Source organism: Rhea americana, unplaced genomic scaffold, assembly GCF_003343005.1.
Source record: "Rhea americana isolate MKP2758 unplaced genomic scaffold, rheAme1 scaffold_225, whole genome shotgun sequence".
Taxonomy (NCBI): domain Eukaryota; kingdom Metazoa; phylum Chordata; class Aves; order Rheiformes; family Rheidae; genus Rhea; species Rhea americana.
The window spans coordinates 61,615-85,409 of record NW_028186341.1 but is presented as its reverse complement, the minus strand read 5'-3'; the positions used below and the strand labels follow the sequence as shown (position 1 = coordinate 85,409).

The 23,795-nt window shown below is 48.5% G+C and overlaps 1 protein-coding gene across 4 annotated transcripts in view; it reads left to right on the top strand.

The window, feature by feature from the left end:
- Positions 1-23,795, top strand: part of OTOF (otoferlin) — a 111,180-nt gene that overhangs the window by 44,767 nt on the left and 42,618 nt on the right. For 2 of the 4 annotated variants that reach the window (XM_085305684.1, XM_085305683.1), the window contains exon 6: positions 22,385-22,458. In XM_085305684.1, coding sequence (XP_085161810.1) covers positions 22,385-22,458 — 74 coding nt within the window. Of the gene's footprint in view, positions 1-3,096; positions 3,184-6,958; positions 6,995-9,320; positions 9,357-10,189; positions 10,211-11,090; positions 11,139-15,055; positions 15,086-22,384; positions 22,459-23,795 lie in introns of all 4 variants that reach the window. The other 2 variants (XM_085305681.1, XM_085305682.1) reach the window with 2 other exon arrangements.

The following is a 23,795-nucleotide window of genomic DNA, read 5'->3' as shown; positions in this document are numbered from 1 at the left end:
TGCATCTCACCAGGCTTCATTGAAATCACATTCCAAACCCAATGCCCGAGCGGGAAAACCATGTTTGGATTAGCTGACRGACCCTTTATGCCAGGATGGCAGGTGGAGACACCTCCAGTCCCTCTAAGGGATGCTGTTACCAGGCTTCCATCAATTTGCAAATCCATACAGGGACTGGGATGGATGGGGAGGGCTCAGACCTGGGGAAGCTGCARTTGGCTGTCTACTGGGACAAAGTGCAAATTGGGACCAATTCTGCACCCATCCATGCATCCGTGCAACAACTTATGGATGCTCAGGTCTCAGTCTAGTGGAACAAAACACCTCTGCCTCAAACGCTGGCCACAAGGCCAAGGCAAGGATGGACACTGAGGCCAGAGCACAGCAGCCACAGTGATGCCAGACCAGACTGAGCCCACCCCGTCACAGGTGCTCTGAACCTGATGCTCAAATCCTCTCTCAGCTCATCAGATAACAGAACAATTTACGCTATACACTATACACTAGTGCATAAATATATCGGGTTGGTGGGCTGCTGATGCAGATTTTTAGGCTGCTTTCCAAAGTTTATGTAGTTTTGTTGTCTATTGCAGTGAGTCTTCTGTCTAACCCCACTCCAGTAGCTCTTGTAGCCATTGACCTCTTTCAGCTGGAAGAATAGAGACCTCAAAGTCCTGAACTTGCTAAAAGAGAGAGCCTTGCAGAAGAGAGAGCCTGTAAATGAAGGAAACACCGCTGTGTGCATTTAGCCCTCGTCAGGCGTTTGCTCTCCGCTGGCTGGCTTTTTGGGGCTGTGAGATGCATTGCAAAATGGCCAAGCACCCCAAGATCTGCCCTGCAGCCTATGGGAGCAGGAGAAGACCACGACATCCCCAGGCCTTGCCTGCCTGGTGTTGCTTGTGATGGGCTGAACAGGCCGTATGTGCAGGGGACCCAAGCAGGGTATCACAGAGCTTCAAATCACCCAGAAGATCTCCCCAGACCGGCACAGCCCCTGTTTGAGGATTGCAGTCAAGCTGCTTGTAAGATGCTAGTGGAGATCTTCCTTTGGGCTGTCCAAAGGTGGACAACCCTTGCCTTAACAAATCTACRTGGGAGCCCAGCCTAGAGGTATAAATCCAGACAGGTCCCTAGGGATCAGCTGGGTTTTTTAAAGGCATTTAYGTCTCAGCAGCTGCTGCAGCCGTGCATCTCCCACCCTGGGTTTATGTGCTTAYGTGCTTCAGTGATATTGCTTTCTGTCTGTACTTAGCACTTTATTGCGGTCCCATAAGAGCAGAATTTCTTTTTTCCCACAGTGAGAGTTTGAGGGAAGATATCCCCAGCCACTCACATATCTTCTAGGCAGTTAATTAACTGTGTGAATTGGGTTGAAACGTGYGAATTTTCAGGCAATTTGAAAGTGCAGATTCGTTTCCCAGCTCAATGGACTGTGAKGTTGCTGAACAGGGAAGGTGCTAAAAGCCTTAAAAGGGGGATCACAGGGCAGTGCACCAGGCACAGCCCCTTTACAGAGACCTCCCATAGCAGGGTCAAATCCTGCCGGTACCCCCCAGCATCTGTCCTTCTGGCACAGCGGGATCCAGTTTGCCCTGTAYAGAATCACAGAATCAGTAAGGTCGGCAGGGACCTCTGGAGATCATCTAGTCCAACCCCCCTGCTCAGCAGGGTCACCTACAGCATGGTAGACAGGGTTGCRTCCAGGCAGGYYYTGARKATCTCCAGAGAAGGAGACTCCACCACCTCTCTGGGCAACCTGGTCCAGTGCTCCGTCACTCTCACAGGGAAGAAATTCCCCCTCACGGTCAGGCAGAACTTCCTGTGCTTCAGCGTCTGCCCATTGCCTCTTGTCCTGTCACACGGGACAACTGAAAGGAGTTTGTCCCCATCCCCTTGACACCCTCCCTTCACATACTTAGGAAACCGGCATTTTGTCTGCACTACATGGACTTCCAAGGCTCAGATCTCTTTTTTCACGCTGGAGATCTGTTGGTAGAGCTGCGTGGTGGATACGTTGCCTGCACAGACACCTGCAGGTGGTCAGATGAAYTGTACTTAGAGGCTGGATATCCGGGGACTGCAAAGTAAAGTCAAGGGTGACCAGCTCGGAAGGAGGTTTCGGACAGTCACAATTGACCTGATAAATCCCACCYGGGTGCACTTTTCTAAGAGAAATCATGTGGTTTGCCGAGCACTCCCGCCTGTCGGCATGGATGTGCAGTGTGGCTGAAGACTGCTCAGCTGCACACCGSTGCTGATTGCATTGGACAGTGCTGAGCCAAGGGCCTTTTGGAGGTGGGTTTGTAAGTAGTCAGTGGAAAATGCTTCCCAGTGGAGAACGAAGGTAAATGCAGCAGTTTATAAACAGGCATCAGGGATTTTTGAAAGTTAAATTCCAGTGTGGCAATTTTCTTCTGCATTTCCTCCACGGGTCAGTGCCTCTTAGTAGATGTGAGAGTGGTTCTTGATGGTCACAGTCAAACAAAAGTCTCTTGATATTTGGCTTCAGTTTCTCCTTCAGTTCCAYAGTGCTTTAAAAATAACACCTTTTCGCACAGGGCTTATCCTGAGTGAAGCCAAGTGCTGTAAGTGACCATTCAACACATCTTCTTGGGCTCTTCCAAGAGAACGGGATTTTTGTAGCTCCTTCGCATTATTTCACAGTCCTGGCTCATGGCAGCAGGCAATGACTTTCAGCAGTCRTGCAACGTAAGCAAGCTAATAAACAAACTGTTTTAAGTGAGAAGATGAAGGAGCATCCCTTAGCAGATATTCCAGAAAAGCACAGCACACTATTTGCACTGTCCCAAGCAAGTTAACAYGTGAAAATTTGCACTAAAGCTCCAAGATATGCCAGGACTTTGCCTGCTGCCTGTGTTCCAAGGACCTCYTCGTGTCCTCTGGTTGGGAGACTCGTCACGCAGCAGGTCAATTTGGGCGTAGTGGGGCTGACAGGGTTCGCTGCATCTTGCTGTCCTCCACTCACCCTTGCCAACCCCAAGGGCCATGGTCCTTAATGTCACCACTGTTAATGTTATGAATACCAAGGACAAAAGCCAAAAGGGCTGGTGTTTTCATGTGTCACCACTCRTGCAGGATGGAAGAGGACGAGATGTATTACCACAGTGAAGATGAACTTTTGGGAGAGGGGGACACCTTTAGCCAGGGGTCCCTCAACACAAGGTAGGGAGCAGCCAGCACCAGCTTGTGCTGCTAGCAGTGGATTTTGCAGTGCTGTGTCCCCATGCACAAGCGTCACCCCGGATTCCCATTTCTCAGCCTCAAGAGAGCTAGGAGGGAGCAGTGATGGAGCTGCTTGCAAATGTATTGCAAGATTTCCACATCTATTTCCCCCTCTGCCGTAGTCCATGTCTGCATACATAGACAGTGTCCTTCCCTTCCTGTGATATGCATGAGGATTTGATTCTGTTTGTGGTGGGTTTTTTTGTTTTTTGGTTTTTTGGTTTTTTTTTTTTGTTTGTTTGTTTTTTTGTTTTTTGTTTTTTGCAGTGCAGTGCTGTGAATTTGTTTCCTACTGTGTGTCAGAGAAAATTTTGGGAAAAATTGCAGCAAAGAAAAATTCAGGTAAAATCCATGGGCCAACCTGATGCTTCTGAGAGCTGCCTAGCACTGTGTGAGCTGTCACTCCTTGCTTTGGACAGGTCTCCCTGTCCACCTCCTGTGGTCCAAGGGCAGGACCTCAGCACTGCTCCAGGGACGGGAGTGGGCACCCTTGCTGGGCTGGCTTGTGGCATACAAGCCTCTGTCTTTGGATGTGGCAAAACAAAGGAAAACAGAGCATTAAGTTCAAATCCAGAGCCAGCTCCCACTTTGCCATTAAGGATTGGCTGAGTCAGTCCAGGATGAGCTGCCCTGCCTTTTGGCACAGGACAGCCAACAGGCAAGTCCCTGGAAAGTTGAGGTGAGGCGCCTTGTAGGGGTGGGTGGAGAGAAATTTCGTGTCTCCGTAGCCTGTTTCCACCACCTGTGTCCTCCTGGAGAGAGGCTTTGAATCTGACTGAAGGCAATGGAAGGATTCCCCTTGGTTTCCACAGGCTTTCTATCACTGTCGTCCCCATTACAAAACTGTTTACCTCCTCACTTGTCTCATTAGGTACATTATTTTCTTATTCWGCTTATTTCCTTTCCTGAGGATGTGTGGAGAGGGAGAAACAAACAGACCTTGAAATGGGAAAAGTAGCATCAAAAGCAAGGAATATGTAAACAGCTCTGTGCTTGCCAGCAACTTCTCAGCTTGCRGTTTTGCCTTAGAGAAGTACCAGTGGTACTGGCAAGTTGGACGCTGGAAACCTGTGCTGGCAGTGGGGATTATATTAGAATTAATTGCAGCCAGCCTCAGCCTCTGTGCTGTCAAAGACACACACCTCAGAGAGAAATATATTTGTTCTTGTAACTTCTCCATTCTGGAGCAATGATTTCAGTTCATCCAGCATTGAGAGACCCCAGTAGTTCTTAGATAACTTTCACACAAGATGCATATTTTAGCTTTTTGGACAAAATCTTGGGTGAGGGAATGAGATGGGGAAGGCACAGTTGATACAGGGCAAGGAGGAACAGTCCAAATGAAAGCAYAGATGAGGAAAAAGGCCTGGGATAGCAAAAAACAGCAAAAAAAAAAAAAAAACACAGTCAAAATTCAGTGTTTCAGTGAAAAAGGTTTGCAAATCCCTTGGCCCCACTGGGCAGGTGTTAAGGAATGGCCCTGAGACCCTTGGATTATGGTTTGACACTGCAAAGTGTTCCGAGGTGAGACCTGCTCACCCCGAAGCCTCCGTTCTGCTCTGCTGCGTACAGTGCTTTGATCACCCCTGTGCTGCCAACACAACTGGCCAAGGCAAGGGCTGGATCAGGGACAGAGCCACTTGGGAAAACAGCCTGGCAATAAATAAATAATGGCTCTGGGCATTTATTGTTTGTTTTCCAAAACACTTCACAGTGGGATCACGCACTCACCAGAGGCGTTTACTCCAAAGGAGTAAAAGGAGGGAAAGGCTGCTGAAACCTAACGCCACGGCTTGGACAAAGACTTGGTGGTTTTGGGTAGAAGCTCGAACCTGCACGTAAGCAGATGTGAAGGTCTGCCTAGGTTACTAGCCAGGGTTGTCGCTGCCTAGTGGCTTAGAAGTGGCGAGGTCCTTGCGTCCAGGGGGCTGGCCATCAGCCTCTGTAATCTATGCCCTGACAGCTTTGCAGTTACGCAGTTTGGGGAGAAGCAGTCCTGACTCCACGCACACCATTCCAGGCTCTGGCATGGCTCTCACCCTGCAGGAGTGGTCTGGTCTCTGCAAACAGCAGCTCTGCGCTCCGGAGAGGCTGAGAAAGCAAGCTGCGTATGGGGAATTGCTAGGAAAGGAGTCGAAAGCAAACAGACCTTGTTCTGGTGCTAAACCACAGCTCAACTGCTGCTTAACTGCCGTGTGTGGTTCCTGTCTCTGCTGCTCAGAGATGAAGTGGGACTGGGAAGGGCACCAAGGAGGCTCAGAGGCAGGAGCTGTTTCGGTCTGAGGACTGACTACACAGCTTTAGACTGTCCAGCCTGGAAAGAGAAAAATTGAAGGGGTCTAATGAAGGTCTCTGTGCTCCTGAGTAACCTGCAGAAGATGAACAGGAAATAACTGTCCGCTAATACAAGAATTAGGGTTATCAGATGGTATCAATGAAGTGCAAACACAAAAATACTTCTTTTTTTCCCTTTATTTTTTTCCTCTCCTTTGTCCTCACAACTGCAGTTAACTCYTGAACTCCCCACTCAGATGCTGAGAAGGTTAAACCCGGCACAGGGAGTAGTACGGCACGCTCTCTTTGGCCTTACACCTGTTTAAGGCATTCCCCCTTGGGCAGCCTGGTCTGGATCCGGGAGGATGTGCCTTGGTCTGATACTAGGCAGTCTTGCGTTCTCCCACTTGCCTGTGTGTGTGTTTTATCCTCATGCATCATGATGTGTCTGCAGTCCCACAGACGGAAGCATCTGTGCCATCTTACAGCTTTCCACCTGCAGATCACAGTGTGCTTTGCAAGGGAGGGTGGGAGTTTCTAAACCCCTTACACTGGTGCCAAATACCCTTGATGGTGCTACCCAGGTGTGTGCAGGATGCAGCCTGAGTTTGCAGGCTGTGGTAATATCTCTATTTATTGGCCTTGTGTTTCTGTCGGAGAGGGACCTGGCACGCTTTGAGGTAGCTGCAGGAGCCACAACAGTTCAATCACTGGGGTAGAGCCATGCACTATCGTAATTCCTAACGCTCTCCACAGGACGCAGGACAGGTGAGTTGTCCTATCCCCTTCCAGGCAGTCTGACACAGCTGCATCCAGGCGAGGCAGCATTTATCTGTGAGCAAATTCACTCCAAGAAGAAGGGAGACCCTGCTGCTCCATAGYTGTCCCTCCTTTGCTGCTGCATTGACTTCCTGATCATTCCAGTAAATCTCACACAGTTTATAATACTGTCCCATAGGCATATTACCACTGAACTGTAAAACTTCACTACAGGGGTAACCACAAAACCCAAGGCCAATCATGGCACAGCTAATACRAAAGGAAGGAGGCCAGAGTGTAGAAAACCAGTTCACTATCACCCAGAAATGGWGTTTGATCAGTCAAATAGCTAAAGAAAAGCCAGACTGGCTCATGCATGCACTTCGCAAGTGCAGGAGAGAGTGGCATTGGTGGCAGACGTAGGATCAGGTCCTGATGATTCCTCTGTCCCTGATTTGAAATGGTAGGAATCAGAAGAATCAGAAGATCTCAGTGGAGGATCGTGGTGTTTGTGAGATTTCAGATATGCGTGGAGTGGTTTGCTGTGCTGGTGAGTTCTTAAGTTATTTTTGCACTGAAGCAAAGCATCCTGTTCTTAACACACTGAGGCAATGGAAGAGCCCTGTAAGTTCATGTCACAGCGTTTTCTTTTTCTTCCCCTCTGTTTCTGCAAATGCGCTAGCCTTGGAGATGATGCAGAAGAAGAGCAGAACACTAGGTAAATACTAACACTGTCTCTGCTCAGAYGGTGACCTTGAAACACTGGCTTCTGCAATGCTGAGACATTCAAAGACTTGCTCTCTGGAGAGCACTTTCTAAAATCCAGGCCTAAATGTCAGAACTTGGAGGTCCAGATCCAYCTGGTCTAGTTTTTAGTCATTTCATCAAGGCTCATAAGTTATGAGCCCACTCACCCTAGGCAGCCTCTGTACTACGGAGCAAAGCAGGGTCAGGACATGGGTGGTAGCACTCTCCCATCTGTCAAGAAGTTGGCATGGTCCATGGTATGGTTTTGGGTCAGGTCAGATAGGATCCACTCAGAATATATCTGGGACAGTCTGGGGATAGTCACTGGCTGGTGCCTTCATAAGAGGTAGTATGGATACAGTCTGTGGAGGAAAGCGACTTTATGGACACAAGCTGTGCTGGATCAGTCAGCCTTCTGGCCAGAGAACGAGCCCTGGTCAATTTTATTTGTTAATATAGAAGTATCCTTAGTTCCCTCTGTGGCTGGKGCAGAGAAGCACTTCCAGTGGTGATTAAGGGAGAGTGTGCACCCTCCYGGCTTGCCTAAAGTTTGGTGGGGTGGGGCTGTGCGCTCTACTGCCTTGAAACTGAGATCCCAGGAAACATCACCTGATAGCTGTTGACCTTGAAATATTCATGGGCAGGATAGAGCTCTGCAGCCGAAAACAATCTGGTCACCATGAATTATTGATTGTGCCTTTTCTTGTGYGTGCACACTGGATCCTGTATGTACTGGGCTGAGCTGAACCCTCCGCCTGCCACTAAGTGCCCATAGGTCACTTGCTCTGAAGYTGGGGTCATTGCCAGGCACCAGTGCTGAATTTTGTAGTGAAAATGCATGTGAAAGTAGCTGCCAAGGCTAGAGAGAGGTGGAAATGTTCACCATCCTACCTGGGCCTAGGAAGCTCACCAAGGGTCATACTACCACACTAATATTCCTCGATTACCCCTATAGTAAAAGGAAAGAGAGGAACCTCCCAAGGGTCATTTGCCCACATAGAATCTGACTCAGCCTTGGGAAGTGTGTGTCTCCGTCCTTGGATGTCATGGAAGAGCACAGAATCACAAAATGGTTTWGGTTGGAAGGAACCTCTGGAGATCATCTAGTCCAACCCCTCTGCTCAAGYAGGGTCACCTAGAGCATGTTGCATCAGCGCAAACAGATTCCTAAGTGTCCAAATAGGTAAGCAGGGTCTGAAATTGCTGACTAAGGTGCTGAAGTGGGTCTACATCTCAGGAATGTCACACACCAGACCAATGTCTCCATCAGTATAGTCAGTGTGTGCAGTTAAGCCATGGATTCAGGGCTAAGCAATGGAGACAGCCGAAAGGATGAATCTGAATCAGGCAGGTCTGGGGTCGTTTTCAGCCTGTGAAAGCAAGAGAACCAAATGATCTCCCAAAAGCTCTCAGTCCCTGTCAAGTCCCCCCATCTTTTTGCAACCATCCAATGTACCACTAAATTGACAGGAAAAATGCATCCTCAAAGGGCAGGAACAGGGCACAACAGGGTGTTCAAAGCAATGAACTGGGTATGGTTTTGAGTCCCAGGGTAGAGCTTCCAGCAGCAGATTGACATATTAGCAGGTAGCTTTTAGCAGCTGTGATTTAGGTTGACTCCAAACTGATCCAGCATAGGAGATCTTCCAGATCTAGCTGGAGCAACAGATAATGTCACTCTATTCGGTTGCTCATCTGCTATCCCCCAGCCACTTTCATGTGCTATTTGAACCAAATCAGCTGATCCTGTCTGCTGTCAGAGTGGTGACAACTCGTGTCCTGTGTCAGAAGTTCAGATCCCACCACCAACTGAGTTTTTCCTGGAGACAGTCTAAGCAGAGTACCTAGGTCAGGTGCACGCAGTAGAAGTTACCATCAGTCATCTGTGCAGAGATCCTTACCGCATGGCTGAGGCTAACCCTTCCGGGAAGGCAGTGGTGTCCCATCCTCASTGCATGGTGACATGTGTCCCATGGTTCAGATAAATACCTTTCTCCTAGTAGGAAGCTGGGCGTCACCACTGCCAGGCCCCACTTTGAAGCAAACCCAATGCCACAATTTACAAACYCTGTTACAGTAAGCAACAAAAATATTTGGTGGCTGGGAATTGTGGCTGTGGCTATGCAGCCACCCCTCCTTAGAAAGGGTAGCTTTACAGACTGGCTTGCTTGGAGCAAGTCTGCATTAACTGAGTCAATGTTTCCCTTGGTGGTAGTGGCTTGTTTCAGTAAGCCTGATACTATTTTCTTTTTTGTTTGTTTGTTTTTTTCTCTCTTTCTCTTCTGCACCTAACTCAGGATTAAGTTTAACGACGGATACAAGTCAGTAGCAAGGTACCAAAATGTCATGACCAGTGARATGCTGATTTTTATGAGTTTGCTGTCATCCAAGCCCATCCCAGTCTCCCTGCGTTCCATAAGTATGTGACTGTCCAGGTATAAACAGGTTTAGAATTTGGGATGTAGGTCAGTCTGGTTTAAACCCCAAAGCTTCCTCCCAGGTAGCTGCTCAGCATAGGGTGTGAAGCATGTTCAGCGTCTGGGAGATTTCACCACTGAGCTGTCTCTCAGGCCAAGAGAATAGGGCAAGGAGTGAGGATCTGAGAGGAACTGGCCCTGCCGCTACCGTGGCTTGGAACAAGGGTCAGGTGTGAAGCCAGCGCTTCATGCGCCAGCATCATAGCACTGAGTCTTTGGAAAAGTGTGGGACAKGACACCTGAGTGCTTTGAAGTTGGAGCTGAAGACTGCAAAGGAGGAAGAAATCTACAGTAGCAGCAGATGAGCTCTGTGCTCCAGGAGCTCTCTGTGGATGAAGCCACAACTGCAAAACCTGCTGCAGTATTGCATTGCAAAGGAGAGGCAGGTCCTGTGATCCCTTTGCAGTCATATCCCAGATAATACACTCATGCTTCTTGGGAAGATCTCTCTGTAAAGCTAGTGGTCTCTCRAAGACACCGTGAATAAGACTCTGTCTATGGATGCAAGTTTACCCAGCCTGAGTGAGCCCAGGCCAATGCTCCCAGCCCCAACCCATTCTCAGGCAGGGGCAGGAGTCAGTCCAGGGCAAGACCATCCCCAGGGCAGTTTGAATAAGTTATGTCTGGGGGTGTTTGTGTTTTTTGTTCTTCCTCATATTTGCACTCCTGGCTGTGCCTCCTCCAAACAGCGATGACCCTGAAGATTCCAGGTACCAAGCGTGAYGTTCCTCCTTAGCTCAGGCTCTTCGGGCGTGGTGTGTGCATGTGTGTGACATGCATGCTGGTGTGTCAGTCCCTACATGGCATTTGGACCCTAAGAAATTGCTTCCTGTCCTCTTCTCAATAAGGGGAGCAGAGCTCCTTGTACTCACCCCAGCCTCTCCTCCCCAATGATCAGGACTTCTTTGCATTCAATCTGTTCTTCCATATGCCCAGCCAGGATACATTTCTTTTTACTTATGGTATTTTCAAAGGAGCTTGGATAGTAATATTTGTCAGTCTGCCTATCTGTCCACCCAGCCATCCCAATGCAGTTCTCGACAGTTGTGTTAATCATCCTAATGCCATTTTCTCCATCCATCTATCCCAGTGCCATTTTCTACATCCATTCATCTATACATCCATCTGTCTCATTGCAATTCTTTCCATCCATCTATTCACCCCAGTACAGGTCTATCTGTCAATTCATCCTAATACCAGTCTATCTATCCATCCATCCATCCCTGTGTGARTCTCTCTGTCCATCCATCTACTCACAGCACCAGCCAAACAGCCATCTCAGGGCCATCTGTCTTTCCATCCATCCTGAAGCAATGCTCTTTGTCTGTCTGCCTTGTTTGCTCTTTCTCTCTTCCCCCTGCTCATTCCAGCATCGCCAGTGCTCCCATCTCTGTGCCCAGTTCCCTGAATGCCAGTAAGTGAACAAGTCTTGCTGCAGTGAGGTTTCACTCTGGCATGCTTGTGAATTGGGCTTGGTTGGTTGGTTGTTGCATGTTACTGATTGCGGTTTGAGAGGAGAAGGTGGGCAAGGGTCTTTGGCATTGCAGCAGAATGAATCACATCTGAATCAATTGCTCTTTGTGATTGCAGAGCTAAGGCTAAGGGAAAAGAGAAAAGACACCTCATGTTACCATTCAGGTATCCTGACTCCCTCCTTCCCTGCTCCCTAAACAGTTTGGTCCCTTGCTCACTTTCCAGTTTCAGCCTCTAGCCGTGTAGTAGCAGTGTTGCTGCAGTTCTCAGCCCTGCCTCTCCTCATCCCTTACTGAGGAGCTTGGAACCTGTTTCTTTCCAGAAGAAAAAGATGAAGTGAAAATAGCATTTGGGGATTTTACATGATGATGCCGTATTGCAAGAGTTTAGAGCAGGCTTCTAACCAAAACTCCCTACAACAGCAACACAGATCTGTGCCAAATAAGCTGAAAAGGGCAGTGCTTTGCACAAGCTTCTGCTGAAATTGAGAAGGAAAAAGCTTCTGTGAAGCACCTGAGTACCCCAAAATCTGACCGGTCTGGCTGGCACTTCATTAGTAGGGAGGCTGGCTAGCACCTGCCTTTGGGTTTGTTACATGGGTAGTAGTTTTTTTTCCAGCGCAGACCCAAATGGATACAACTAGCATGTACCTGTAATTCAGGGGAGCTAGGGGAGAAATCAAGGGAAGAGAAGCCCTCAGTTTTGGGCAAAGATGAGGAAAAATGCCAAGGACTAGCCAAAACCTGTCACACTCTAACAGAAATACTTAAATGTAACACATATGCATACATGTGAAGGGATGTGATCCAGAGCTCTGGGTGTGATCTTTGTGCTGAGCCCTGGCTCATACTCCCCAGTGGCCTCCCACCCAGCTTTGCAAACTCTGTASCCCAAGCGTCTTGCACTGAAACCACACAGATAGGCTGGACTTGTGGCCTGGCTGGAAGGGGCAGGTCTGAAACCCATCGCAGGGTCAGCGTGGAGCCTCCAAGCAGGGCTCCTGCACACGGCTGCTCTGCACGGTGCCTCTTGCACCAGCMGAGCAGGTCTCTGAGCCGTGGGAGAGAAGGGTGCACCATACAGAAACAGCTTTTTCTACACTCACTTACGCAGCCCTGGTGTAAAGTCAGATGTGCTCAGGGTAGTGATTTAGCATGTTTTCCAGCCATAGGATTATGGTGCCTAGACTGGAGCTTATTTATCATTTAACATTAAAAGCCAAATGTAGTCCCACTAGCCTGGCTTTACATCCTCTCATTCCTGAGACAGTGCAGGCTTCTAAACATGTGTATAGATATGGCACATATATATATATATATATATATATATATATACACACATATGTTTCATTTTCCCTCCTTCAAAGTATGTGGGGGGATGTACATGCATTAATTCTGTGGTTTTCTTTCTCTGCTTGTCAACAATGTTTGATCGACCAGCCTACATGCCAATATGTGGCTATACATATATCTTACACATTATATATATACATATATATACACACACACACATATATCAATACAAGCCACTCAGACAAGGGAATTTGATGCATATTTCATGCCTAGATCTACTGGACCACTTTCCTGGCCCCAGGACAAGATGCCATTTTGTGTCCAAGTGGCTTTGTTTTGCAAGAGTGTAACTCTGTATATTGGCCTCCCTTAGATCAGCTCCAGGACGGGACCACAGRCTGCTCTGTGCTAATGAAAATGCTTAAGACCAAGTTGCCTGAAGACATAAAATGAGAATCCACTGGTGATGCCCTTAATGGGAAATCAGTGCCCTTTTCAGATGCCGCTAAGTTAGGTTAGACTGTGGTCCACAGTGGAGGAGGTGTATCCAACCCAGATGGCACACCACAGCAGCACGGCTGGGGAGGCTTTGAGATGTCCTCTTCAGGGGCCATCAGCTAATCCACCCAGGCACTAATTATCTGAGTGTCCAGACAGGCTGGGCTAGCAGCATCCCTCATTGCCRTGTGGGAGAACGAGGAGAGAAGAGAATTAAGGGAGAAGGCAAACACACAGAGTGACAGGGCAGYCAGGAGTACGTACTTGCATCCTCCATCCAGGGACATACTGATCACACTGAGACCAATAAAATGAACTGGGTGAGGGTGCAGGCTCAGGTACTGCCCCGTTCCCACTCACCCGGGGATGCAGCCCCTGGGCCTGGCATGGTGGGGGCTCAGAAAAGTGCCTGGCCCCATCCCATCCCTAAGCAGAGCCATTCCCATGGCAGGTGTGATGGTCCCCAGCTTGGGGAGGAGAGCGTCCCTGACAGGCAAGGGTCCTGCTGTGGTAGTCACTTGGGACATGCAGCTGCTCATCCCTATGGCAATGCCAAGGGGCTCCATGTTCAGGCATGGTTGAACCAGCCATGTAGCAAGAGGAACAGTTTGATGAAGTCTAGACCACACGTCAAACCTAAATATTCAATGAGGTAAGGTGAGGCTGGGAGTCAGCAGTGCAAGGGAGGTGGCACTGGCCATGGCTTTGCAGGGAGCTCAGACCACATCCACAAGCTCTGGGAGAAAGCATGGAGTGATTGAAATCCTCTCCCTGCTACTGAGCAGGGGCACTAGGGAGGTTTTTACAATGCAGATGAAACAGCTGAGCTGCTGGAAAAGATATTTGTCTGTTCCCAGGACAAGCTCAGCTGGAAAGAAACTTGCCTTGTAAAATCAAAGAGAGTAAGTTTCAGACAGTTTGCTCTCAGAACAAGTGATGGTGCAGGGGGAGCACAGGAATGCCACTTTTAGAGGCAGCTTGTAGTTGGATTTCCTTGGTCATTTTCCAGTCCAGGCTCTAAGCTGATTCCTCTCCACGCTGGGCTGAACAAGAAGGCCTCAGTCTTCACCAAAGGGTCCTCYCCTGTGCTGGAACTGGTCCTCCAGACTCATCTATACTTACAGACTATCTAATTTTTGGTTCTCTGAGTGGCTTTCAAGCAGCTCAGTGCACAGAAAGACAGAGGTCACAGCTCTGAAGCCACTCTCCTGCTCTGTGTCCACAGCACAGATGTGGCCATGGGATGAAATCCCCTCCTTGCAACGAGCCACAGCAGTGCAGAGGAGGAAAGCAGGGCACAGCTTTTGCACTAGGTGCCTCTYACCCTGCAGAGTAACAAGCTGTAATTAAAAAACAGCTCTCGATTAGAGCTTCTTTTAGAACTGGTTAATTGCTTTCTCCACCCCACTTTGCTGGTGCGTAAGCCCTTCTACTCCCAGTCAGGCAGGTGAAAGGCAGCGGAACTGGAAAGAGCATTTTTTGGTGTGGAGGAGCAGGGTACAGGGTGCTTCTGCTACTGCTCAGCGGGACTGTTGGAGTACAGGAGGACCCTGGATGGGAGAGAYTGGCTAGGGAAAGAAAGCACGACTGGGGAGAAAAAAAAGGGAGATAAGATCAGAATATAAAAATGTAGAAGCCCTGAGAAAAGGACAACAAAAAGGGAGCAAAAGCCAGAAGACAGCTGAGCAGAGGCTGGCAAACCAAAGCAGGAAGGTGATGAGCCAGCATTACCTGCGTGATGTCAGGGCAGGAAGACACAGTGTCAGACTGGGCAGAGATGGGACCCCTCAGATCCATCCCATTTCATCCAGCTGAACCCTTCCTAGAGGGAAGATAAGAAGTTCACTTTTGTGGGAAGATGAGCAAGATGATTCTCTCCTATCCCCCCCCCTCAAAAAAAGGAGAAGAGATGGTGTCTCCTGCCCCTGCAACAGCCTGAACACATGCACACATCCACTCACCTTTGTACGTGTACATCCACATTTGGCCCTATGCATATGTTTGCTGAATGTGCATCACCTCCAACTCCTGGTTGCAAGGAGTTGTGGTCTCCTTAAGCCCCTCTAGTCCGGCAGAGGATCATGCAGAGATCTAAATTACAGGTGCAGACATTTGGGGGTCAGCCCTGCTCAAGAAGGTGATCCATGAGCACAGCCCAGGGATGGGGTGCTGGGAGCACCAGTGAAGAAAGCTGCAAGGGGAAGAGCAGTCTCTTCTGGTTTCATGGTCTGGTTGAAGTGCACTCAAGCTTGTTTGCCTTTTGTTCCCCTGACGCATGACCACTGGCTCCAGCAAAGGCAAAGAGAAGACAAAGGAGCACAAGTAGGTTTCCTCTCTCTGATCCTTCTCCTTCTTCTTGTTTCCAACTTTCCTAGCATGTGTTGTGGCTGATCCAGTACATGGCGTGTTCTCCCCTTCTCTGAAGCTGAAAGTGTCAGGCCTGGAGGGGACTGGGTCTCTTGGATGTTTGGCCTGAACCCTCAGAGCCTGCAGAGAATTTTTATTTACAGGAAAAGTCAAACGTAAAAGACAGGCTTGGAGTGGGTCATGGCAAAATTGGTAGGGAACTGTAGGGTCTGGAGTTGGCTCCCATCAGGTTCAGGATGCAGCAGGAGCCTGGAGCCCATGCTTTGCAGACAGGTGAGGGAGCAGCAGACCTGCCCCTTGAGAGGCCAGGGACTCCCAGGGACCTGCAGCCCCTGACCAGCAGCGTCTCACCTCGGTGCAAAGCAGCAGTCCTGATTTRCTTCTCCTGTGACTCAGAACAGGAGGATCCTGTCTGACCATTTCCCTCTGACCTCCCCTTTCACAGACCTGTCAGGGCTAGCCCWTCCAGCACAAGGCTGGGCACAGCCCTGCGAGAGAGGGCTTCCCCTCCCTGCAAGCTGCTTCATAACAAGCATGACAGATGGTAGGAGAAGATTTGAGGAAATTTCTGCTTGGATTTTAGACTTCTAGACCATCCCAGTGACAACTGAAGGAGCAGAGCACTATATGGCTGTTTAGTGAATTAAAGACTGCCAGGCTGGACATTGCCCCCTGGTCCTCCCAGGACACTGCCAGCATGGGTGATGGCACAGAGAGGTCCCACAGGGGCAGGGGTTAAGCCAGGGCAAGGCTGCCGCAGGGGCAATTTGGATGGGCCCTGGTGTGAGGGGAGAGTTTCTCACCCTGGGCATGACCTGGTGGCCTGGGGCTTGGAACAGAAGAGGTTCCTGGCATGGATTAACCTCCTAGCACAGACRTAGCCCAACAGGGGTTTTATCACTGCAGGCAGGGGCTGACTGCTTTGCCAACTCTTGCTCCTGTGCATTTGGGCATGTGCTTTGTGGGAACCAGTAGGTCCCGGCTGGCTTTGCWGGTGCCATGACCACCGAGGTGTTGGATGCAGAGACACCCACACTGTGGTCCATCTTTGGAGGGAAGGCAGGAGAGATGAGTAAATAGGACACAGCACCAGCTTTATACCTCCTTTCCCGACTTCTCAGACTGTCAGGCGTCCAAGTAGACAAGTTTCTTCAGCTACTGTCTGCCCTTTATCTCCAGTTCCTTGTGATGATACCACACCAGCTATGTCTGAGCTTTTTCCATACAGCAGCAACCTCCAGCTGTTTGACTTAGCAAATCTGCTGAAATTTAACCTTGAACCTCCAGTAAGTACAGCTTAATACCCTGCTGTCCAGCTCCGATCCCTACAGCCAGCGCTTTCTGATCARTGTCTTCTCCGCTGGGTCATGCTTGTTACGCTGCTGCTTAAAGACCAGTTTGGGGCAGTACCTTACAGTGCTGATTGTGTGTGAACAGATAGACCCTCCTGGCTAAACAGCGTAAACAGAGAAGACAGAGATGGTGAGGCAGGGAGAGAAAAGTCTTCAAGGAGTGAGCAGCTGTAGGAACCACTGGGTCACRGCTGATGTTCCTGCCACGCAGCCTGACCTTTGCTGTTGTGGTCTGGTTCTTCTCTTCAGTTCGGGTATGCGGGAAAGGGAGGGATACAAAGTGCGTCTGAGGGTTGTTGATATCTCCTCTGGTARGAATGAGCTGAGGGGGATGAAGAGGCCTTATCTATTTGTCCGATGCAGGGTTTGGCCACTGCACTCGACAGGGCTCATTAGAATGGAGGCAGGGCCTACCAAACCCTCAGATAAGCATGATTCCTGGGAAAAAGAAAAAAAAAAGCCTGAAAAACTCATTCCCTTTCTCTGCCYTCAATTCCCTAGTAAAAAGCAATGATTAAAATGTCCTATTTACCCATGAATAATTGACTAGTAACCTGCAACCAGATCTTTAACTCGAAGCAGGCTGGTAGAGAGCCTGCTTCCACCTCCTGTGCACACATGTGCCTCAAAATCTGTCTGATTCTCCCTGCTCAGTTTATGGAGATCCACATGAGTGAAACCTAAAGAGCAAAACTAAGTGCTTCTCTGAGCAGCAGACAAAACAGTGGATGTGCACTTCACCACCAAYTGAGGATGATTCATCTGCTCAACCACACATTAAACACCAGAGAATGCCAAAGGAACAGCAACAGGGAACGTGGTGTGGATACTCTGGTGTCTAATATAGTGTTAGGCTTGTTGGGCAGCAAATGCAGTCAAGGTGCTCTGTCCTCCACCCCCAAACTTGTGGGAATCCAGTCTTGACCCTTCTCTMAAACTTGGTTGTAGTTGAGCAGATTTAAGTGTTTTTGGATGGGAACAAGGCAAATAGTCCTCTGGCAGCCTCCTCCCTGTTGGCTCAATTCTTCAGGCTAAACTTAGGTTTTTGCAAAGGAGAAGGCTCTCACAGCCTGTGTTAGCATATCAGGTTCTCGGTCCCTCATGTAGTATTCATGCAGAGACGGTGTCAGCTCTCAGCCAGCTCTGGCTTCCCAKCTATACTCTCCAGGTTCCTACAGCCACTTCCCTCTTAGTTTTAGCCTTGCTGGAGTGGTAGAGGGGGGGCAAAAGGAAGGGGAGGGGTTGGCRCAACCTCTGTTTAATGCTGCAAAGCCCCTGCTGTGGAGAGGATACTTGGCTGGGGTCTCTGTCCCTCTTCGGCCTCAACCTGCACATGGGTTGCCTCCTCCTCATGGATGTGGGCTGTGCCGAGATGGCCACTCCACCTTAGATGCGCTGCTGGTGGCTCTCCTGTCTTGACCAAGCTCTTCCAGCATCTCCTGGGGAAAGCCGGGTCCTGGACTGCCAGCTGGTAAAGGTAGTATCCCTAGGGCTGGGTGCYGGGAAGGGCCATGTCAGTGCTCACCTGGATTGGAAAAAGTGACAGATGGAGCTTGGAAAGGGGCTGGGGGAAGGAGGAGGAGCCACCGGGATGGGTTACCTGGGCATCTGCCTTTGCAGGGTTACATTCTCCTCTGTGGTAGCTCTAAGGAGCTCTGCAGGGTCCAGGGGCTGCTCCCTTCTTGCTCCTTCTCTTGCTTCTTCCCTTCTCCTTGGCACTTGGAAATTACACTGCTGAAGTCTGCTGTCTTCTTTTTCTCCAAAGTCATCTGTTTCCTAGMTGTTTGCCTCCTCAGAGCTCCAATTCTCTGAAATAATAACTGTAAAACCAGTCGTAAAGGAGGAGGCAGTGCCAGATTTTTTTATTGGGGCTGAAATGACCAGTGGAGAGAGGGGCYGGGGGTACAGGCATGAGGACAGTACCTGAAATTTTATGCTGTGGAGGGACCTTGTTACCCCCCCCAACTCTGCTCTCTGAAGCCACCTAGAGCTGAGGATCATCTTGTGGACGTGCTAGAAACTATCAAGCTATTTCCCATTTCCTGATGCATCTTTTGCAGTAAAACTGTCTTTGAGGAAATGTCAGAGGCTTCTGCAGCACTTATTGACTGAGGCTCAGCTGATAGCAAGGGGTCATGGCCTGGGGATGGGAGGGGGGGTGAGCACCAGCTTCTACGTGCATCCCTCCAGAAGAGGATGAGATGGGTTGGTCTTGCCGGGATGGGTTTCTGTGCAAGCACTTCAGACCAGGTGCTTGATCCCAGCCTGGTTCCATGTGGCCTGAAACAATGTGCTCAGCTTTAAGGGACACCATTATTTTGCTGACTGGGGCACCAGATCCAGCCAGTGCTAACCAGGAGTCAGTATACCCTCAGGGCCTTCACAAGGAGCTTGCGATTTTGGGTCCTAGTGGGGGGCCAGCACTACTGGGTCTTCCCTGCAGAGTCCTCCTGGCACCATCATCCATACCAGTTGCCCTTGTGCTTTGTTTTATTTCCCTGGGAAACTCAGTGATTCCTGGCGTAGATACGGTGCTTTTTAACCATCTGCAGGCAAATCTCCTAATGCCAGTCCTGAGTTGGCAGGATTTTTTTCCCTCTCTTTTTAAGAGATTAACTGAAAAGAAGGGAATGTAATCACCCCTGGAAGTGCAGTCTCTCACCAAAGAGATGTTTGTCTGCTGGATTTCCTCTGGTCGCGGTAAGGAGACTTGGTGGTGGAGAATGCTCTCAGAGCAGAGTTTCACAGCCTGAGCTGTGAACAGCATTTGTTCATAAAAAGGAGTTTGCAGCTTAACAGTGCTGCTTCCTCCGCAGCACCTCGAGGCAGATGTTCCTTGRCAGCATTGCAGATACAGAAATCTGCTCATCGTCTTTACTCATTCTGTCAATTGAGAAATTGCCCTTTCACAAATCTTGTTTGTAAAGTGAGTTAATCACAGCTTCCAGAGACTCCCCTGAGCCCTGAGCATTGCTTTAGTCCCAATTAAAGCTCAACTATAAAAAGTTCCTGTACTTTCCTATACCTAGAAAGACCTGTACCTGGTCTTGCCCCAGCTGAATTTCGCCCTCTCTTGATGAACACACTATCCTACTRTTCCCCTGAATTTTCTTCTCATTGCTCTGGCTGTCAGCAGCCTGCAAACTTCCAGATGTTATTTAAGGGAACAAATACATCAGGCTGACTGCAAAGCCAGAACTTCTTTGTTTTGTGAAAATGTGTCCAGACTTCATGGTTTGGTCCCAATCATCTGTGAATAAAGCTGATATTTGGGGAAATCTTGAAGTTTCAGAGCTGTCACCTGGCACATCAGCAATGCAGCTCAATCCTGACTATATCCAGATCAGAGCCTGGGCACTGGCCCCTCCGTCCTGTTAACCAAGTTGGAAGGGAGGTCCTCTTTGCTTTTAACCTGGCCTGAGAATGCATCTATCAAACTTGATGGGTTTCTGCAAAGAGAATCAATTTYAGCTACCAGGAATTTTTCACCCCCAAAATTCCCCATCAGCTTTATCACCTTTGACTGAGACCATTGTAAACTATTTCACTCAAGTAGCTCTGCATCTCTTTACTCTTTAATAATAGAGTGAGAATATGCCATGGTTTGGCTTATATTCCTGTTGATTTCAGTTCTGTAGACATTGTAGAGGCTTTTTCCTAGTGAGTTTTTCAGCTGAATCATCAAGCGAAAAATCCACGTTGCATCCAGACACACTAACTTTCACCAGTGCAGCTCAGAAGTTCTCATCTCTTTGCATTAGCAACATGGAGTTACATCCAAACAACAATGAACAGTCTGCTTGAAATATCTGGAAATTTGTCATTGTCTTTAACATTCTCTGCCTGTTTATTAGATCTACATTTGAGAGCAATCCAGTCTGCAGTACAGAAATCATACCATTTACTGAACACTGTGTTTTGTACTGCACTATGTACAGACTAGACGATTGCTCTGAAGCTGGCACTATAACAAAGCTGAGACTAGATCTTAAGCTCATCTAAATTGTCCCAATTCATGAGGCTTTGATGAGCTAAGAAAATATCCCAGGGTATATTCATTTGAATAGCAATTTGAACATCTGCTTGTTTCTTTGCCGGACTGGACAAAGTTTAAATGAACATTAGTAACAGGTGAACTCTGAGCTACAGAAGCCAAAGCATTTATGCCAAACACCTGAGATACTTCTGTCAAATGAGGAACATAAAAAAATACCATATAACCTATGGGTCCGGGCTTTCAACGCATTTGTGATTTCATGGGCTAAATTCTGAGCTGGAATAACAGTCCTAGCTCCACTGCAGCATTTGCTGGAGCTAAGACAAGTCATACTTCTTAAGCTTGGCTTAAGCTTTGCAATTAGCAAATCATTATTTTATCAGCCAATTAGCCTAAACTATTCTGAGTGAATTAGCAACAGTCCAGAGAAGTGATGGAGGAACAAAGCAAGAACCCATGCAGGCAAGATGTAAYGGATGTTTGTGATCTCTGCCTGGGGATGTCCCAACCTTCTTGACCTGGTACTGGTGAGAACTATGTTGGAAGGGTAAAAATCATTTTGCTGTAATGGACAGTTTGGGAAATTTTAGAATCTCTGCAGATTTGTTGCTGATCCAGCCAAAGAGATTGCTAGTTTTTGATAGGAAGGTGATTAGAATTTTTAGGTTTCATTAAAAGACTATTTTAGGTAACTGCCCTCAGGACAAATCACATGAACAAGTCATGACAAAATGCAAGGCTGTGAGCAGTAGGGGAAAGCAGAGRTAGACCTGGAACTGGTACAACAGCCCATTGGTGGATAAGACAGTGCTCCAGTCCTGTATAACACCACAGCTTTTGTATAATATCAGAGCTTTGGGGGATTTTGCCAAGGGAAAAAAAAGAAAAGAAAAGAAAAAGGGAACCCAGGACCCAAAGGCAGTGCATTTAGCTGAGATACTGACTTTGCCTGAAGGCATTTTATCCCCTGTTTGCAGYAGTCCCTGCTTTCAGCTGATATTTCTACTCTTGCTTTCAGCTGGAAAAGGAGAGCGGAACATCATGAAGTTCAATAAAGGGAAGCACAGAGTCCTGCACCTGAGGAGGAAAACCCCATGCACCAGTACAGGCTGGGGGCTGACCTGCTGGAAAGCTCTGTGGAGAAGGACCTGGGAGTTCTGGTGGACAACAAGTTGACCATGAGCCACCAATATGTCCTTACGACAAAGGCAGCCAATGGTGTCTTAGGTAGCATTAGGCAGAGCATTGCCAGCAGGTTGAGGGAAGTGATCTTCCCCACCCCTATTCAGCTTGGATGAGGCCACATCTCAGGAGCGTTGTGTTCACTGCTGGGCTCCCCAATACAAGAGAGAAATGGAGCTACTGGAGAGAGTTCAGTGGAAGGCTACTAAGATGATTGAGGGTCTGGAGCATCTCTCCTATGAGGAAAGGCTGAGAGAGCTGTGCCTGTCCAGCCTGCAGAAGAGAAGCCTGAGGGGGGATCATAACAATGTTTAGAAGTATCTGAAGGGAGGGTATCGAGAAGATGGGGCCAGATGATTCTCAGTGGTGCCCAGTGATATGATGAGAGGCAAGGAGCACAAACAGAAACACAGGAAGGTCTGTTTGAACATGAGGAAAGACTTCTTCACTGTGAGGGTGACTGAGCACTGGAACAGGTTGCCCAGAGAGGTTGTGGAATCTTCTTCTCTGGAGATATTCAAAAGCCATCTGGAAATGGTTTTGGGCAATGTGCTCTAGGTGACCCTATTTRAACAGGGRATTTGGATTAGATGATCTCCAGAGGTCCCATCTAACCTCAACTGTTGTGTGATTCTGTGAAACCTCCTGTTCTCACCCCTCAGTCACAGACAACAGTACTAAAAATAAAGGATTCAATGAGTTCTTATCCACATCTTCTTCCAGAGCCGGGAAAGGAGTTTTTTCAGCCATGAAGCTTGGCAAGACGCGCCTGCCAAAGGATGATCACCGGAAGCAAGGTAGGTGCTAGGAGGAGGATGTTCCCTTTTCCAGTACTACTTTTCCAGGAAAGTCCCTAATCCATGGGGATGAGACTCCAGAAATGGCTCTCATCAACACTGTCAGTAACTCAAGGATTAGACAGGGTACATTTGGTGCAGAGGATGAGAGCTGGAGAGAAGGTCTCCACAGGGGAACTGTGAAGCCGGGATAGATGGAGAGAGTCTCTCATCGAAGGCTTTGCAAGATATCACCCACCTTGTGATATCATGGTGAAACCTGGAAGTCAGGTGGGCAGCTTCTGGCTTATTTTAGGGATTACTTGCAAATGTAACAGCAAAAAGCATGATTTGGCCCTTTCAYTGCTTCTCTGTGGTGCATGGAGACCTGCATGAATAGTGCAACAGCAACACAGCAAGAAGTGGGGCTCCGTTGCTGCAAGGTTGTCTGTTTCAAGGGCTCAATATCTGCAATGGTGCTGAAATGGGACACTTTTCTGGGAATGCAGAAGGTTAGTGATCGGAAATTTGTTGTTTCCATTYGGATCAAATTATTATGTTTCAGTAACAAAGAAATTGGGGAATGCCTTTATGTGTGGAAGAAGACAAAATGTTACTTTAGATATTCTTCCTGGGTAGTTCTTCACTGTTTTTCAGCTAGCTTCTGCTCCTGTCGAACAGACCCGTTGAATCACAGAAAGCAGAGCTGGGAGGGTGCTAGTCTGTCTGCCCACCCACACGTGGCAGATGAGGACACTCTTTCCACACACAAGTTTGCAGCAGTGCCTCTCTCCACCTGGATCGAAAGCTTTTCCTCACATCCAGCCTAGATCCTCTCACTTCARCTCAAGCCCAAGGTTGTTTCTGTGTTATCTCATGAAACCAGGCCAGACTATGGTGAGCAACATGATTTCTGCTCTCCTGGAGCAAGCTAAGAGCTTGTCTTGAACTAGCCAAGTGACAGRAAACCTGTTTTTTYCCCCAAAGCAGTGCCTGTGCTGTAYGAGTGGTTTTGGTATTATCCCCCCTGCGCCAGAAAAAAAAAMACACTGACTCAAAAGCAGCTCCCACCTCCCTTCATCCTCAGCACTGCATCAAAGAAAGAAGCCATCGCTACTTTACACATTGAGGCTGAAGCTGTGGTGATTTCTTGACCAGAAGCAAAGCTAGGAGGGGTGAACATTGCATACGTGTCCATRGCTAGTACACAAGGAAATGTAGAAGCTCAGCATGCTCTCTCAGTACTAGTGCAGACTGGTGGCCAACTCAGCCATGTCTCTCTGTGCCCTGTGGGACCTAGGGTCTTAACCCTCTCTGCAGGGAAGACTGGAAAATGGTCTTGGAAAATCACCCCTTTC